Genomic DNA, 19,429 nt, shown 5'->3' with positions numbered 1-19,429 from the left:
CTGGTGTAACCCCGCCGGTCCTACACCACCCAAGCCGCTCTGAGCTGGGATCGGTTGCTCTAACAAGAAGGCTAAAGACCATGGCCTCTAGCGTCTGTCGCTAGGGCACCTTTAGAGGTCAGAGGAGTGAGGTTTACCCTGCACAGCACTTACTAGCTGGCCTCTGTTACACTCACCCCCCTAAACCTCACTCCTATCCGGGTCACGGCACCAATGTAACCCCGCCGGTCCTACACCACCAATACGCTCCAAGCTGGGATGGAACCGGCGACCTTCCACATGGGAGTCGGTTGCTCTACCAAGGAGGCTAAAGACCATGGCCTCTAGCGTCTGTCGCTAGAGCACCTTTAGAGGTCAGAGGAGTAAGGTTTACCTGCACAGCACTTAGTAGCTGGCCTCTGTTACACTGGCATGCACACACACACATACATAGAGTCCTCAGTTGACTTTATTAGTAAATGATGGAGAAAGCCATTCTTTATAAATCAAAACCAGAAGGCAAACTTAACAAAAGTAATGCCATTTGAATTCTTTCTATAGTGAAATCCCATTAACAGAAGCACAGCTAGTGAAATATCACCCACAAGAGAATGATTTTCTTCTCAAGAAACCACAACACATTTTGTTCAGGATTTATTGAGTTCAAACAAGCAGCGTTTATTTTAAATTTAAATCTTAGGTGCCGTTGGAAATATATTTAAGAAAAAGGGCTACTATATGAATGGTATTGAATGTTAATGACTTCAGATATCAAAAGTTATTTATTGCTGCATTGTGATTGCAGAATCAGCGCTACAGGTTAAAGATAGCACAAAAATCTATGAATTTAAATATTAGTATATTTATTTAAGTCTTTTATTCACAAGGCTTTTATTTAAAGAGGCAAATGAGGACAATAGAAGCACTTCAAATCACATGAAAAGCAACAATATACAATGTTAATGTGTGTTTTTAAAACAAATATAATGTCAGGTTTTTGCTGCTTGGGTCTTGTTAATTCTTGGTTTGGTGGAAGTGTTCAGACACTAGTCCTGTCTTGTCTAGTATGTTGTGCTCGTCTCGAGTTTTTGAGTCGAGCGCTCATATGTCCGCTCTGTCTTTATCTTTGTATGGGTGCCGTCTTGGCCGTGCTCGGGTTGTGCATATTCGGGATGCGCGCTCCCATCCTGGTGTGTGTTGTTTTGTCTGCGGCATGCTGTTCTATTCTCAGCGTCTCAGTCTAATTGGTTTCGGTTTGTCCTGAGATGGAACATGCACGTTGCATGTGTGAGTGTGGTAAGTGTTTTCATTTATCGTGTGCTTGTGTCTTACGTTAAGGTGTTGTGTAAAGCACATTGTGGCCGCATGCTTTGGTATTGTGTTTCATGTGAACATGTGGTTAATGTGTTCTCTCATTGGCTGTGTGTTTTAGTCCCGTTTAACGGGTGTTGTGTCTTTTATTGGTTTCTAGTTTATTGGTTTGCTTCCCCTATTTATTTTCCCAATGTGCTCGTCCGTCGCCGTTGATCCTGTGTCTGTCAAGCCAACCCGAGTCAAGTCAGTTTAAAGTTATGTTGCTCTGTTCCCCCCACGGGCTGTTTTAGTTGTTTTTGTTGCTTTTATGTTACTTCAACTTATTTTAGTAAGTTAATCAGATTTCAACTATTTGTTTAAAGTCATACAAAGTTCAACTTAATATTTTAAGTCAGTTTGACTGATGTAAGTTGAGATGTAAAGATCAGTTGATTCAACTAAAAAGTTATTTGACAGTGTAGGACAGATGTACAGTGGAACAAACAGTAAGATAGATTTAGAATAAAAGAGGAAATGCTAATGTTGGGCATGATTACTTTCAATATCAATTTACTTACAATAGTTTTACATTTAGAATGCTAATGTGAGTTCAAGAGTTCACACTTAGATATTGCTTGATAATATTAGCAAGTTTGGCATGCTGTCCCAGGAGAGAACCCTGAGCTCGGAGCTAATTGAGCCCAGGGCGCGCGTCGGTCGAAAAGCATGTAAGGGGGTACTAGATCAGGTAGCTCTCGAGTACTACCTGATCTCATACCCCCTTACAAGATGGGGTGGATGGATAGTTTCTTCAGAAAACGAAGATAAGGGAGTAGTTTTAGACAGGATACTTATAGTGAGTTTGGATTTATATGATTGGTTTACTAATGCTCCTCTCAATATTAATTTGTGAAACTTCACTTAAATTTGTTGACTTTTCCTAATTAATTTACTTCAAAGCACTATTAGCCATTGTATTGTAAACAAAAAAAAGAAGATTATATATCGAATTTTAACTGATGGCGTAACATGAAGGGGCGTAACTTACAGTAAGTTAGAGGTGTAACTTGCAGTTACTGAGATCCCATTGAACCATGTGAGACGTCACAGCGAGAAGTTGTTGACAAGATGGCAGAAACACCAGAGAATATTTTCAGCCAATGTTTTCTCTAAATTTATCCACAAGAAGCAAAAGTGGCCAATTATATATTGAATTTTAACAGATGTATTCAAAAGTTCTCTGACAACTGATTTTTTGCATTTCTACTAAGGAAATAAATGTGTTAACGATGAAAGAAAATGTAAATAATCGTTGCCTGACAGCTTGGTTCTTATTTATCTTATTTAACTTTAGGAACAGGCACGAAAGACAACAAAAATCATGTGACTAAGTGACTCATGCTATAAAGTCTCCAATTTTCTTCTAATAGGCCCCAAAACTGCGCTCGGTTGTCTTTTAAAGTGAGACTGGAGAAAAAAATAAAGTGTCAGACTGAAAGCTTTTTTTCTGAGAAAAAATAAATAAAAAAATAAGCAGTCTAAAAGCTGTACTACCCCTCAATCTTCTTGACAAAACAATGAAAAGCCTCTGTTTCTAAAAGCACTGGTAGCCATCCCTGCATAAAAGTCATAAAGCCAACATTTACTCTTAAGTGCGGACACCGACGCCTGTGTCAATATATAGGCCATATAGAAAAATGTGCTTTTGTTTTCAAAAGACGCATGAACGCTAACCTGCCAACGCTGGAAGCACCTCCCATTTAATCTCAGTGAAAATGCTTGATGGCTGCTGTATGCTTCGTTCAGTAGCTCAGGATACAATTCATCGCAAGATCAGATTTTACAGCGGACTCAATGCAAAAAAAAGCTGCTTTTTAAAACGGAAGAGAGTTTCTTGCTTCCCCTTAACAACATATAATTGTGTTATGAATACATAATGTGCCTTTCATAAGGAATAAATCCCTCTGATGTAATCTGCCATCTATGAGACTGCCTCAACGTTTTGGCTATTGACACACAGCCATGCAATTTGCTTCTCATTTCATGGACTTGAGAACCGATTCAGTTCAGGATAATGATGTTGACAGTTGAGGTGTTTGGGATGTGATGCACTTCCTGGGCACAGGTTTGGAGGGGTGTAGGGATGAAGTACCCTATGTCCCCTTAAATTTCCAACCCAGGCTCAATGAAAATACAGTATGTGCTTCAGCCTACTTTTTTTTGCAAGGTGTTGCTCCACTGTGAACTGCAAGACAGGGGCGTAACTTGTAGTAAGTTAGAGGTGTAACTTGCAGTTATCGAGATCCCATTGAACCATGTAAGATGTCACAACGAGATGTTGTTGGCAAGATGGCGGAAATACTTACCAGAGAATATTGATATATTATTTTATTTATTCATCTAGCAACTCCACTTGCTGACTTCATCCGTTTTGTCATGACAGTTTGCCTACTTGGCGTCGCCCCCTGTGGATGCAAATAGAAGTACAATGGCAAGCGCATCAAGTATGAAGCCTCCGCAACTCGCGGCTCTACGTTAATAACTGATGGTTGGATTTAGGGTCGGGGTAGGTGTAGACGTTAATAACTGAGATGGTTGAGTTTAAGTTTAGGAAAGATTTAAATGTTAATACGATGATGATTGGGTTTAGGGTTGTGGTAGGTGTAGACGTTGATAACTGACGGTTGGGTAAAGGGTTGTAGTATATATGTTAATAACTGTGATGGTTGGGTTTGGAATTGTGGTAGGTTTAGACGCTAATAACTGATGGTTGGGTTTAGGGTTGTGGTATGTGTAGAGGTTAATAACTGTGATGGTTGGGTTTAGGGTTGGGGAAAGTTAATAACATTATTAGGGGTTTAGGGTTGGGGAAGGTTAATAACGTTAATAACCTTGATGGTTGGGTTAAGGGTTGTGGTATATATGTTAATAATTGTGATGGCTGGGTTTGGGATTGTTGTAGGTTTAGAAGCTAATAACTGATGGTTGGGATAAGGTTTGGGGTAGGTATAGAGGTTGGGTTTATGTTTAGGGAAGGTTTAGACGTGAATAACGATGATGATTTGGCGATAGATGTTAATAACTGTAATGGTTCGGTTTAGAGTTGGGGAAGGTGTGGACATTAATACTTATGATTATTGGGTTTAGGTTTGGGGAAGGTTTAGACGTGAGTAACGATGGTTGGGTTAAGGGTTGGGGTAGGTGTAGACATTAATAACATTGTTAGGTTTAGGGTTGTGGTTGGTATAGATGTTAATAACTGATGGTTGGGTTTAGGGTTGAGGAAGGTATAGACGTTAATAACTGTGATGGTTAGGTTTAGAGTTGGTGAAGGTATAGACATTAATACCTATGATAGTTGGGTTTAGGGTTGGGGTAGGTGTAGACATTAATAACGCTGATGGTTCGGTTTAGGGTTGGGGTAGGTATAGATGTTAATAACTTTGATGGTTAGGTTTAGGGTTGAGGAAGGGGTAGACATTAAAAACGTTGATGGTTGGGTTTAGGGTTATGGGATAGATGTTAACTCTGATGGTTAGGTTTAGGGTTGGGGTAGGTGTAGACATTAATAACGGGGGCTGGGTTTAGGGTTGGGGAAGGTGTAGAAATTAATAACATGGTTGGGTTAAGGTTTGGGGAAGGTGTAGATGTTAACAACGATGATGGTTGGCTTAGGGTTGGGGTAGGTGTAGACGTTTATAACGATGGTTGGGTTTAGGGTGGGAAAAGGTGTAGAAATTAATTATGATGGTTGGGTTTAGGTTTGGGTAAGGTGTAGACGTTTATAACGATGATAGTAGGGGTTTAGGGTTGCGGTAGGTATAGACATTAATAACTGTGATGGTTGGGTTTAGGTGTGGAGTAGGTGTAGACTTTAATAACTGATGTACAGCGCCATCTTGCCGAGAACAAAGTTTTGACATGTGGGTCTCCTTAACTTCAAGTTACGCCTCTAATATACTACAAGTTTTGCCCCTTCATGTTACACCCCTGTCTTGCAGTTCACAGACAAACCCTACTCGCTACACATACATTTTGTTGCAAGTTTCAGATTTCAAATCCACTAGAGGGCGCTGTTTACATTTCTGCAAACGCAAAATTACTTAGGGTGCGTTTTGTTGTTTCAGATACACATCCTACTTGTACAGGTTCAAGTACAAGAAGGCAGGGCTTGTTGTACAGATCCCCTATCCCCTGACCTAAAGCCAAACAATAGCATTTTCAAAAGTAAACATATAAGAGTAGTGCACTGTTACCATGTATAGCAGTTTGACTATGATTTTACAGTGGTTTTATCTCTATTGTGGATGACCATACAGAGATGTACAGGCGAAGCAAACATATTTGATTAAAAATTACAGACACCGTTAATTTGTTTTGCGGTATATATTTGGTGCTGTGGAAAGAATTGCATGAAAAGAGTCAGCTTTCCTTCATGAGCTGTCCCTGTAAATATCATAATTGTGAAAAGGAACAAAAGTTGTTGGCGTCATACTGCCTTGCAGCCTTCATTTTGTTTAGTAAATGCAGTCAAGCGTGTGCTGAAGTACATTTTTGCAGTCTTGCAGTAAATGTAGGCTGAAGCACTTATTTCCAATGAGCCTCTGTTGGATATTTCTCTCCACTGAATGATCATGATATGTGTGTGTTTGTCTGGACACCAAAAGGGTTACAAATGCCAGTTATGGCACCACTGTCACCACAGAACGACTGTCACACTTAGTAGATGCCGAGGGCATTAGCAAGAGTGAAGATAGTAACTTCAGCACGTTAGTAGCTGTATAAGGCGCTCTGACACAATTGTGGCAGTGTTAGATTCGTTAAAGAAGATTTGCTTCTGTGACTTTGTAAGCTGCGCTGTTCAGAGAAGATACTGCATTTGGAGACTTTACTCTCCATCCTTTTGCTCCGAGAACAGAACAGAGAAAATAAAACAAGAGAGAAAGCAACAGGAAGAAAAGTTCTGGCAGGAAGCCCAGAGTGCAAGAGATTTGAAGCAAATCCCCCTGATGGCAGAGCGATAGGCTGCTGGGAGATGTCAGGATGGAGGGATGAAGAGATGGTCTTGGGGTTAAAGGGGCAGGAAGGATCTACACACCATTACGGCTAATCAAGTAAAGCCTAATGGCTATGAGTCGATCAAAAATTACAAGCAAACATGCCTACATCTGCAGGGCAGCAAATTAAATCGGAGCTGATTTACAAAAAGACAGAGAGATCGTACGTCTCTAAATAGTTCTTAAAATGTTCTTCAAATATAATGATGGAAAAATTGAAAGTGCCATGGCGAGTGAGAGATGAGAGAGAAAGAGGTCACCGGACGGTTAATTTCAATGGCGCTGCCGCAGGCGACTGATTGCTTCTACATGATGGACAGAGAGACAAAAAAAAGAAAGACAAGCAGAAAGTGCAAGTCAGAGGAAGTGCTCCCTATGGAGAAAGCGAAGGCACACTGTGCAGTTATGAGATTTCCTCAAAAATGCATTTTTCATGAGTATTTAACAGCCGCTGGTGCACGTCTATGAGCGGCAGGTGCTCCGCTGACTGCATTAAATCCACCGAATGACATGCTTGCTTCCAAACAGCTTTATATCCTTAACAAAACACGAGCGGTACATCAGAGCTTATATCAGTGCTTCAAATAGGACAAAAGCAGATGCAACACCTCCTGCTTTGATCAAACACACCCCAAAAAAAGGCAACCTAGGTAGGAGGCTTGCTAGCTTTTTCAACCAAGTGTGTATGTTTACACAACAGCGGTTACCCACCACTAAACATTTACAACCAAAGAGCTTATGCAATTTAGCATGTGTGTTGCAGCCAGACAGATCTGGCAACCCTGCTGTGGATGCGCTGATTGGAACGGCGAGGAAAGAGACAGGAGAGAAAAGGAAAGTCTTACCTGTTGTCATTCAGCTGTGTGTATCTGGGCTGAGGGTCTGGATCTCTGTCATTCACATCATAACTGGCGTCAGGATCCTTAAAACAAAACAGTGTAAATCGAAAGCCTCCGGTTTAGAGCTGTCACTGAGAGAATATACTCTGTTTTCTGTTTTTTTCAGTCTTGCACTGCTTGGACGTGTCTTTTTTAGGCACTGCAGGCACATCTGAATATTCACACAGGGGATATGCAAAACTATGTTTTAATAATCAAGTAGCTGGTCTAATTAGGCTAATTCAGGGCCATATCCACTGCACCGATGTGTTTCTGAAAGAGCAAACTGACTGCTGATTTAAATTCAATTGGTAGAGATGGCCAAGGTGAAAATGCCTCGAACCCCTGAGACACCGGAGGCGAGAACGATTTGAGTAGGGAGCATTATGGGATAGAATGTACAATAAGGCTGAACTGAAATATTCTGTAACATCTCCAAATACCTCATGAAGCCACCGTGAAGAGTCTCATTTATATGCAAAACCAGGCATTACGCAAAGTTTTCATAATCTTCAATGTATTACATTTTATACAGTGTAAAATGAGAAAATTGCGTATTCCTGAATCAGAACATTACAATTCAGTGAAGCAGAAATGTGTAAAATTACACATTATCAAAAGGGACTAGTAAGTGGGCCATCTGAATGAGTCATCGGTGTTAATGAAGCCCTTTATAATTAAGCTGATTTGGGGTCACGTCCACCACATGCATATCAGACGCGCTTCTTCATGTGTTCAGACTGAGCTCGATGACATGAAACCGAAGCTTTTGAGATGATCTCAGATGTGACGCAACGGCCAAAGATGTCCATCTGTCTGCGTTCAAGTCCAATGATTAAAAATAGCACTGACTGCAATAGCCATGTTCAGTACACTGTGATATAAATGTAATGATTTTCATTGAGTTTTAATGGATGTTTCGAGAGAGTTTACCTTGGAGGTACTGACAGTCTAAGATGAGCACAATGGGTCAACAACAAGCTATAAAGACTATATATCTGTATTTAATTGACTTTTTTAACATAAAGTGCTCATGAATGCTGCGGAGGAAGGCCGCTCAGGTTTTGAACTAGTCAATAAATGAATAATGCATGTCAATGTCAATTTATTAATAATATAAAAGAAGATCTTCGGTGTACAAAAGAGAGCAGAGCTTATGAATGAATCATAAATGCCTCAAAAAGGAAAATTAAATCAGAAAGAAGATCTCTTGCATCAATTTAATTCATTTGAAATTTTTCAAAATGTTTTTTTCATTGCGTTTACAGTAACAAAAATATATATATCATTTGTTCTACAGAGAATTTCGGTCTGTTTTATTACCATATTAATAAATAAGCAACCCAGGCTCATTCTGAAAACGTAATCCCGAGGACGTTTGGGCTCATTCTGAAAACGTAATCCCGAGGACGTTTCTAGAGACTGTGAATTATGTAGCCGGAGGTACATATGGCTGCATTTCATTTTTTAAGCGAACGCTACAAGGCGGTATGACGCCGTTCTTTTTCCCGCTTACCGGCCGACCGCTTACCTCCATCTGGAGGGCTTTCCCGCTGCAACCAGTTTGTCCAGTTAGCTCGTCGTGTACGCCGGCGAACTTGAGACGCAGAGAGGTGCTGACCACAACAACGACGACCGGGTTCGAGTCCAGGGAAGAGCGGTTCCAGAAATCAGGTAAGACAAAAAACAGAATCCAGAGAATTGTTGAGAATGTGGTAAAATCGGAAAACGTGTAAAAAAAAATCAGACGAGGGCTTTTCTTTTTTGTGGACGGCTTTTGTAAATTGTTGGTTGGGTTTAGGGAAGTAAGTGGGTGGGCTAGTCAATCGGTAAAATTGGTTGGGTTTAGGGTAGGAGGAGGATGGGTCAGCCGATTGGCCGGTCGCCCAGTCAATCATTCAGTCAGTCAGACAGATAGACGGTTGTTCGACAGCGGCCTCTGGAGGGTTAACACAAGAACAGCGCGGGCGCGAACGGCACTTAGCGCGAGATGTTCGAGATGCAAAAAAGCGCACACAGCGGATTCGCGAAAACAAAAACTGCAAAAATATGTCCCTCCCGAGACGTATTTCGCGGCCTTCAGAAACGTCCACGGGACTACTTTTCAGAACGAGCCTGGGTTGCAACTAAACTAATATAACTGTATTGAGATTTAAATGTGCACCATTGCTTAAAAGTTTAGAGTTTGGGGTTGATGAGATGTTAATGTTGTATTGCAAGACATTACTACAATTTAAGATAAATTCTTTAGTGTAACTTGCTCTTTCTAAAATATCATAATATTGTCCTCAATTACAATGCTCTGAATTTTCAGCTACGGTGAAGTGAAAATGCAATGTTTATGCATGTCTATACGTATAACCCTTATTAAAATAACGCTGATATTAAAGGGAACCTATTATGCAAAAATCCCTTTCATAAGGGGTTTAAACATCATTATCTGTGAATATAATCAGGTTCTAATGGTAAAATAATATAACATTTAATTTTTACTATCACACTTCATTAAAAACAGTCCTCAGAAACACTTTGATTGACATTCTGCCTTAGTATGTGTCATCAGAGAAGGAAAGCTCCACCCATTAGTGACGATCTCTCCCTTATTAGCATAGGAAGTTAGTCTTATTTTTGAATCTGCCATTATACTGACACACAGGCATTTGTAGCTCCACCTTCTTTTGAAAAAGAGGATAATTTCATTTGAACTTAAAGCGACAGTCACCAAATGGCACAATTAGAATCAAAGCCTAAAAGAGGCAGTTTCAAAGAGTTAAAAAGCATTATTTGTGAGGAATTTTGAGCTAAAACTTCACATACTCGCTCTAGGAAAATCAGTGGCTTGTTTTACATTTTGTAAAAAGGAGCATAATAGGTCCCCTTTAAAAAATGAATAAATTAATACATTTGTTAATTTGACCAACTGTAATTTTTCTAAAAAAAAAAAACCTCTAAATTACAGCAGATTTTTGGGGGGGAACAAATGTTACCAGAGGTTTATAGAATAAAACAAATAAGATTCATATTTTACTCAAACTCCACCTAATACATCCACAATAACCAAGGAAACGGAATTTTGAAGTTATCTCCTAAGTTTTTTTCCATGGCTGAATACTAGAGGTGTAACAGATCACTGTTGATTTGTGATTCTTACGGATCACAACCCATGGTTCACAACATGCGTGACCCGTGGATTAATCAAAAATGTTTTAGTTGTAGATTAATCCTAAATTTGTAACGATTGCAGAGAGATCGCCTCTCGCATCATTCAAATCACATGTATGAAAGCATTTAGGCTTTCCTGTAAAATATACTGATGACGGAAGAAATTGTGGTGAGTTATTCGGGATGTGGTGGGTTTCTTAGGTTATTAAAGGTGTTTTCTGTCACTACTTGTTTAGCCTGCATTAACGCATTCAGTGTAAGCTGCACGATTTATCATTAAGAGATCAGGATCTCAACGCCCACGCAACATGAAGTATAAATGATAGGGATTTACATATGTTTATTAATCCTTCGAATCGCTGCATTCAAATCTGTGTTTAAAAAAGAGATTCAGCCTTTAGTCTATTGAGTTAGTTATGAAGTTACAAACAGTCAAATAACACAGAAGTACTGGGATAACAGTTTATAGTTTAGATAAAACCACTGATGTTTATGGTAAAGATTAAAATCACCATCATTTGCATTTAACATGACGCCCAAAATGAAAGTTGCAGGCAGCAATTACATTTTAACCAATAGGTGGCGACAACCAGCCATCAAAAATATAACACCAAATAATTCTTTAAAAATTACACATCTAGCAATAAAACGTGATGTTTTATGACTGAATAACTGTATCATTTATTGAAAATGAGACTAAAAATAAATATGCTGTACAAATTAAAGTCTTCGATTTCTACATTTAGCGTTATCAGCTACAGTAGTAGTAATAGTGAATATTTCACAGTACTGAATATTTGACTATTTATTTTTATTCAGCTGATTATTTCTTTATTTTGTTTTTAATAAAATTACAGCTTCTAAGTTCTGTTTGTTAAAACCAAAAGTCTCTTGCAGTACTGTTTTTGCAATAAATAGAAAGCAAATTACATTTGTCTCTTCCCCTTTTTGGCTGATTTGAAAAATAGTCCAATCTGTGACTAAAAAACCATAATGTGATCGGAACCGTGAGATCTGTGATCCGTTACACCACTACTGAACACTAATGAAAGTATACAAATATTAGCTCGTTTGTTTTCCTCACATAGTTTTGGGCCAGATCAGGGTGGTCTTTCTCAATGCCGTCATCTAGAATGGTCACGACCACTCCTCGCCCAGTGAACCCTTGAGCCCAAGCCTCCTTCACATTCAGGTCTCCGTGACTGGGATTGTACTGCAAAGGACACACAAAAAAGTCAACCATTACTCAAAATTTCAACTCGCAAGTTCCCAGGAAGCAGTCAAAACAGCCAATTATTCCTCAGCTCTTTTATTTCCCCACAGCAAAGGCAAATGTTGGACTCTGCAAAAGCTCCTGTGTGCGGCGCGGAGGAACAGGGGCCCTCCGAGTCATTCTGGGAGATTGTGGTTAACCAAGCCTCACACAATTTGACCGAGTTGTCCCAGTTGGGCACGGCCACCTGCAGTACTTCACACACACATTCGGATATGTTTACTGAGAAAGGCCCAGCCGCAAGAGCTAATGCTAATGACAGATGACTGCTCACACTTTTTCCTCCCAGATGGCATCCTGTCTGCAGGACCATCCCAGACAAGGCGCGCAAACTCATTCCTTTTAACCTGACAGCTTTTTCCCCATGGAGTGAGCGTTCCTCGTTCCATCTTATTCCTCTCACTCTTTTTCATCTCCTCACACTTTGCCTTATTTTCAATGCCATCTGTTAAAAACGCCACCGCTGGATATTTAGTTCACGGTGCAAAGATGAACGCAAAACACGTGGAAATTGGGTGCCGAAACACAATGAAAAAAACTTCAATTGGCACGTCGTCAGATAACTGCCCCCTTCACAACCTTGACAAAAAGCATACAAATAAGCAGACAGAATCAAATTGCTCATCGCTCTGTGTTGCTTTTTCGGAGTAAACAACTTAAAAAGCATTCATTCCCTTGTCAGCTATGATACGATCTCCATTTTGGAGTATGAAAGCACAAAAAGCGCTCGCGTTTGGGGTAATGTCTGACAGTAACATGTACAGATGTGCTTTAAAAGAGGTTGTGAAGGAGCCGCAACTTTAACAGATTAGTATGCTAATGGGGAACGGCAGCTCTTGCGCTTGTTTTGTCATCCGTGGCCCAGGATGCTCTTTGGTCGTTCGGCTCATGCATTAATATGTTTTGGACGACGGCTCGTCTTCTGAATGCGGAACGAAGCTTTTAAAGCAATCTATGCAAACAAACATTTGAAGGCAGGCAGATATGAGAGTGTATTTATGCGCACGCCCACACACGGTAATTATTTTGTGTACGTTTTATATCAGCTCGGTGTGTCAGGCTCGTTCTGGGTCTGTCAACTCTTAATGAAATGATTTCAAAAAGATTCAGCAAAGGTTAATATGATGTTGTGCCTTCTCTGTCGGGGAACGTGACCATAAATACATTAGCTCAATTTAGATTTGGTGATCGTCTGTGTGTTTGCACGGGTCACAGAGCTAACCTGAATAACAAATATTTAAATATTAATAGCGTATTTGTGGCGCAGTTTGAGCAGGCCTGAAGTTCGCAATTCATTTCTCTGTGATGTATTTAAAATTCACACTGAATTTTCTGCAGGAAAATAATGGTGATTTGACACATTAGAAGCAATTAACAGGCTGCACTGAAACGGCTGTCTTTCATTCAAAATACATTTTTATATTGGATTAAGTGGAAAAAAAGCATGGTTTCTATGATTTTAACCTGTATTATTGAATTTGACTTAAAGCAAAAAAGAAAGCCCTTAGAAAAAAGTGCTCTATGGGAAGTTGTTCTGAGGACTCTTACCTTTCAAAATAAATCATAATTTACAGGAACGAATGTGTGTGTCTTGTTACTACGATGATATTTACTCCATATCTAATAAGCGTGTTGAAAAACAACTAGCCACAATGGCTGCTTGAGAGTAGTAGCTTTAGACTGATGTATAATTTGTTTAGATTACTTGTGTTCTTTTGTATGTACACTGTAAAAAATAAAGGTTATTTTACAGGTAATTGTCTGTATTTTTTCTACAGAATTGTCCAGTTTTTTTCATTATAGAGTGAGATACCTGTTGTTTTACAGATATTTTCTTTTTTTAAAGGAAATGTTCTGTATTTTCAGAGAGTAATATGTCATTTTACGTTAATATTTATAGACTATTCCTGTAAAAATACGGCTACAAAAATTCAGTTATATTGTTTTTAGTGAAGATAGTAATCATATGAAGATTAACGTGAGGTTAATAATGTCAAATAATAGCATATTGTTTGTAGGCTGCATATAATGCATGCACTGTAAACTATAAAATGGTTATTTTACTACTCTAACGATGTTGCTATGCTAATTGTTACGATCACCAGTGATCTAGCCGCTGGAAAACTACACACACACTACTTTAACAAACTACAACTCCCAGCATGCACCTTGCACACCTGGTTTCCTAATTCTGACTAATTACACACAGTCAGAAGATCATTATGGACTGATTTCAAGGACTATAAACTCAGCACACACAAACACATCGTTGCGTTGAGTCTTAAACTGTTTAGCGAGTATTATGACACGTTTCCCCTTGCCTTCCTGCGTTTGACATCTTCACGCTTGAGATTATTTGTATGCATCTGTTTGTTCCTGTTTCAAACTTTAATTGCAAGAGGATTCTCTTAATAAACTGCTATTTGATCCTCAACTTTGTTGTGCAGGCGGCGTCACATGACACTAACCTTGTTTTTGTTTTTAAACGATGACCAAATGTGTTATTTAAAAATAAATAAATAAATAAAAAAGTATATATATATAACAGTTTTGTATTTTTTCAAGCAAATTGTTTTGGAGTTTAACCTACATTTCCTAAAAAAAATATGATGTTAAACTATATTTTACCAATTATTTGTATCTAAGCTTTTTTTATCAATCTTTAAATTTTTTTTCTGATTTTTCTGAATGTATGCAAAAAGTAGAAAAATTTATGGAATATTTAGAGATTTCATGCATAATTACATGTATTAATCTGTATTATCACAATTAATGTGTATAATTAGAGTAATAACCTGCATAATTACAGAAATAATCATTATAATCACATTAATTAATTTGTATAACTGCATTAATAACCTGTATAATTACAGTAATAATCTTTAAAATCACATTAATTAATCTATACAATTACAATAATAAATTATATATTTACAGTAATAATTTGTAAAATGACAGTAATAATCTGTATAATTGCAGTAACAATTAGTAAAATAGCAGTAATTACCAGGTTTTTTTTTCATTTTTACACAGTTTAAATGCAAATTATTAACAGTAATAAACTGTAATTTAATGAATTTTGACCGTAAAGTATGTTCTGTATTTTTACAGTTTTTGCATGTCATTTTGTGAAATGGATATTTTCTGTAATTTATCTCTGGAAGCCCTGCTGCCAGTCTTATGACCATTTTTTATACTTTTTTTTTTACTGTGCACCAACTAACTGTATTGTCAAAAACTTCTTTTGAGCTTCGCAAAATAAAGAAAGTCATTCATGTTTGGAATGTGAAGGAAAGTAAACGCTGACAATTTGCAGGTTTAAATTAACCTCACCTTCATAATTGTTCAATATTCATCTGGCATCTTCATCTTATCTGTGGGTATTTGTTGTTTGTTGCTTTATGTGGTTACGTGACTGCTTTGTACTCTACCTAAATGCACGGAGTCGCCTCAACAAAAAAACAACATTCAATTCCCTTTCATGTAGCTTTCTGACACTAGAAACTAAGGCAAGCTGAAAGGGTCCAATTTCACAATCCTCTTTTGAACTCTTCTCGGCCTTGGTCAGGTCAGAAAAGTAGTTTCAGAAGCTGGAAAAAGTTTGTGTGAAAAATTCCAAACAACATTTCCGTCCTTACAATAACATGCTCTGATGTATCATTCACAATAAGACATTTATGAAGTGAGTAAAACTGCTCTGTTTTGATGTCATGCCATCTTGAAACTACAAGCACACAGAATGCTGTTAATGTATTTCAAAACAGACATGGGGGATTTAGAGCGGGGAAAAAAAATCAGAGAGAATGTGGAAGCGTGCAGATCAAGGGAAAACGCCTTTCCACCGCAGAAGCATTTTAGACACGGTGCATTCAAAACCTCAATGCACAACCACAAAATAAATACATGTGTACTTTTCACATACCAGGTACCACTGCTGGGGGAATTTGGGATCTGTGGGTTCCATGTGAATGTCTCTCTTGCGTCTCCGCTTGGCAATCTGCTGCTCTGCCCAAAGCACCTGAAAATAACATACAGATTAGAGGGCGATATTTCGTATATAACACACCCACGTCCTTGTGATTCTTCTCCATTTTCACCTTTAACTAAGGATGTGCGTCCCTTTCGCACTGTTTGTCCTCACTCTAAAAATACCCCCATTTCAACACTCACCAGCACGGTTCTTTATAATCTGCTGTTTTATAGCATCCCATTAAGCTATGTGCGTATGTGTTTGCACTTGCGTGTGCTTTTGTTTGTCTCCAGCACATAACATATATTTATTTTTATCAAATTTAGGAGATTTCAGTCTCTCTGTTAAAAAAAAAAAACATTTACTCATGCATTCAAATGTTTATAAAGAGAGAATTTTATTTAATGCAGATTTAATTTAGGCTTTTATTTACATTTATAGATGTTTAGAAATATTACATTACAATATAGACATATTACATTACATTAAAGACATTTTAGGCGGTTCATTCCGCTGTGGCGACCCCAGATTAGGCATGTTAGAGCATTCAAAGTTGGTCATGGAAGCTCAATCATGCTTGCTTGATGCGCAAGAACCAATGAGGTTCATTCCTGTAAGTCGCATGGCATGTTTGAGCTTCCAAATCAACCACTATACTTCCATCCACCTATTTTTAAGCACATTTTGGATTATCGCATAAAAAAATGCCTGATGCAAATGCCAAGATGCTCATAAATAAGAATTAGGAGCCTATACGCATAACTGAGTAGGATAAACGTTATCTTCAGTAAGAAAAGATGCGCATAAACTACGATGGAAACATTTTTCCTAAACAAATTCCAGTATGTGCATTAAAAAAGGTCATGTGAAATTGTAATAGGAGATCATGTGGCGATAAAATAGGGTGCGATGGACACCATTAATAGACAAACCAGCAGAGCGAGCACAAATTGTTTGGTCATTGGTCATTCTAAAAGGCGGCGCGATGGTTCAGTGGTGTGCACTGTCACCTCACAGCAAGGTCACTGGTTCAAGCCCTGGCTGGGTCAATTGGCGTTTCTGTGTGGAGTTTGCATTTTCTCCCCATGTTCGCTTAAGTTTTCAACAGTCCAAAGACATACGGTATAGGTGAGTGTATGAGTGTGTGTGTATGAATGCAGGAGTGTATGGGTGTTTCCCAGTGCTGGGTTGTGGCTGGAAGTGCATTTGCTACGTAAAACATATGCTGGAATAGTTGGCGGTTTATTCTGCTGTGGCGACCTCTGAAATGGAGACTAAGCTGAAGGAGAATGAAAGAATGAATGAAAGAATGAATGAAAGAATGAATGAATGAATGAATGAAAGAATGAATGAAAGAATGAATGAAAGAATGAATGAAAATGAATTAATTTAACAACTCTACTCGCTGACTGCTTTTTCACCACCATTACGTTGTGACTGTTACTTCGAGTCCCCCCCTCCCTTGATACAATTAATAGTACAATAGTGAGCGCAGTCAACGCAAATGCATCAGAGTCAACATAAATGCATGGATATAAGCACATTTGAAATGACACAGAATTTGTGAAGCGTTTGCCACAAATGAGTGAAATAAAGTGAAAAACATCCCGTGAGTAATTCAGAGCAACTTACACGGTTCATTCCGCTGTGGGGAATAAAGGGACTGAGCCGAAGGAAAATAAATGAATGGTCATTCTAAAATGCTGTAACAATTTTAGTATTATTAATATTATTATATTATATATTATTAATATTATAATTTTATATATAACAATTAATATACTTCTGAGAGCAAGTCATTTATTAAATAAGGAAAATACTAACGCAGGATCTCTTATCACAGCAAATTTTGTTTTTCTATTTGATATTTGGTGCAAGTTTATCAGAAGTGATGAATTTGTTCTATTTGACACATTTTATAAAAACTGCTTTATTTGCAAATCTTTTATGCTATATTCCAGTTAAATTAATAAATGTATACATTTAATTCGCATCTTTGGATGGAAACAAAGCTATTGATGTTCTCGTTTGTTAAGTTGCCCTAATTGAGCACATATTTACGGTGGAGAAAATAAGTATTGAAGATGTCACCATTTTTCTCTGAAAACATATTTCTAAAGATGCATGTGTAATAAGATGAAATGACACAGGGAAAAGGTATTTAACACATGAAGGAAGCTGTGGAAGGGTAGTGAAAGCCCAGACAGCAGCTAAAATCTTTCAGTAGTTCTTCAGCAACCCTCTGCCCTTCATCAGTGTAAATGAATATTAGCTGCTTCAGTCCAACATCAACATTATCAGGATGATGAAGATGAAACCAGGGTGGAAAATTCAGAATGACTATGATCCAAGGCACATCCAAAGAGACTCTAAAATGCTTTCAGAGAAAGAAAAATCAAGCTTTAGAATGGCCCAGCCAATCACCTGACTTGAATTGTTTGTGTTTTTACCAAAATCTGGTTCAATTCCATGTCAACAGCTGGAAAAAAGCTGACACGTTTAATAAATTTTTTCCCACACTGTATATTGGCTGATCAATATTATATGTGAATAAAGTAAAAAAATAAATCTGATCATCAACTAAATCAATCGTGTCTCTTCCGAAGACTCGCATTAAATGGCTTGATTCATAAATAGACATATTTTATAATATGTTTAATAATTAATTTTGAAGAGTCTTTTTTTTATAGATATAGACTTTCAAATTAAATCTCATATTTGATTAAAAAATACCCAGTGTGTACTGAAGATTTCATGGCTGTATAATAGCATTAACTCTATATGAACGCTTCACATTTGAGTCTCCCCAGACCAAACCGATCTGAGCAATCCTATCCACTTTAATGTTATTACTCTATGCTCTTACTGTACGTTGGCGACTGACTCGTTTATTGCTATTTTTATCTCTAAGGGAATTTTAGCTGAAACATCTGAGGCAAACACTTACATGAAACAGCGCTTAGAGCAGCATTAAGTCTATCGAGCTATCAAAGCGCAACCTCTGACCGATAAAATGAAACATCCCCTGGGCAATGTTTGGTGTGATGAGATGGATGCGGCCGGCACATGATGCACAGATATTAGTATTTGACTAACTGAGAGGTATTAGCAGTGGAGGATGAAATCTAATCAGAGGCCAGAGACTTATGGATGTAAGAAGTGCTCTCTCTGCAAAACAATTGTTTTAAATGAGCTGAAAGTTCTGCAGGGCTTCTGCCTCAAATACTGAATACATTTTTCTGTTTACAAAGGGCCCACAGATTAAATCGATTAACTCTTGCCTTTTTCTCCTTTTTACAACAGTTCTCAACTTTTCAGATAAGAAAAAAATCTACGAAGCGTCTTTTTTTTCCTGGAAATGACACCTGAACATCATTGTGGCATTTGAGCACAAAGCATTGTTTACATGATTACATCTGTGCTTGTAGGTTATAATTTGCAGGCTTTTTTATATTTCAGCGTCTGTGGGAAACAAAGAACCATCTTTTGGCAAATGGATGGGTGGGTTGGCGGTGATACGAAGAAGTAAATTATATATAATCTTTGTATATTTCAGCGTGCATGTCATATTTGGCCAAACTGTCAACTCATTAAATGTACAGTATATGAGGACTGCAAGATTGGGTACAATAGTCAAGTTTTAAAATTAATTTGTACTCAATGACTGTATACTCAACATGCTGTTCATTTTGCGATTGGATCACTTGAGTGCTCATTTTTTTCATGAATCAATTAAACTGACTGACAAATCAAATGGGCTGATGGTCTAAATCAGTCAGGCAACTCATTTCCTCAATGAACATGCTGTGATTACTCT

The 19,429-nt window shown here is 38.1% G+C and overlaps 1 protein-coding gene across 2 annotated transcripts in view; it reads right to left on the bottom strand.

Annotated features, from left to right (window-relative positions):
• Positions 1-19,429, bottom strand: part of furinb (furin (paired basic amino acid cleaving enzyme) b) — a 154,239-nt gene that overhangs the window by 57,739 nt on the left and 77,071 nt on the right. For both annotated transcript variants that reach the window (XM_056451691.1, XM_056451692.1), the window contains exons 4-6: positions 15,565-15,660; positions 11,454-11,582; positions 7,175-7,251 (exon numbers count right to left, since the gene is read on the bottom strand). In XM_056451691.1, coding sequence (XP_056307666.1) covers positions 7,175-7,251; positions 11,454-11,582; positions 15,565-15,660 — 302 coding nt within the window. The remainder of the gene's footprint in view (positions 1-7,174; positions 7,252-11,453; positions 11,583-15,564; positions 15,661-19,429) is intronic.

Source organism: Danio aesculapii, chromosome 25 (assembly GCF_903798145.1).
Source record: "Danio aesculapii chromosome 25, fDanAes4.1, whole genome shotgun sequence".
In the NCBI taxonomy this organism is placed as follows: domain Eukaryota; kingdom Metazoa; phylum Chordata; class Actinopteri; order Cypriniformes; family Danionidae; genus Danio; species Danio aesculapii.
The sequence above is the reverse complement of the archived record's forward strand: the minus strand, read 5'-3'. Positions and strand labels throughout refer to the sequence as shown.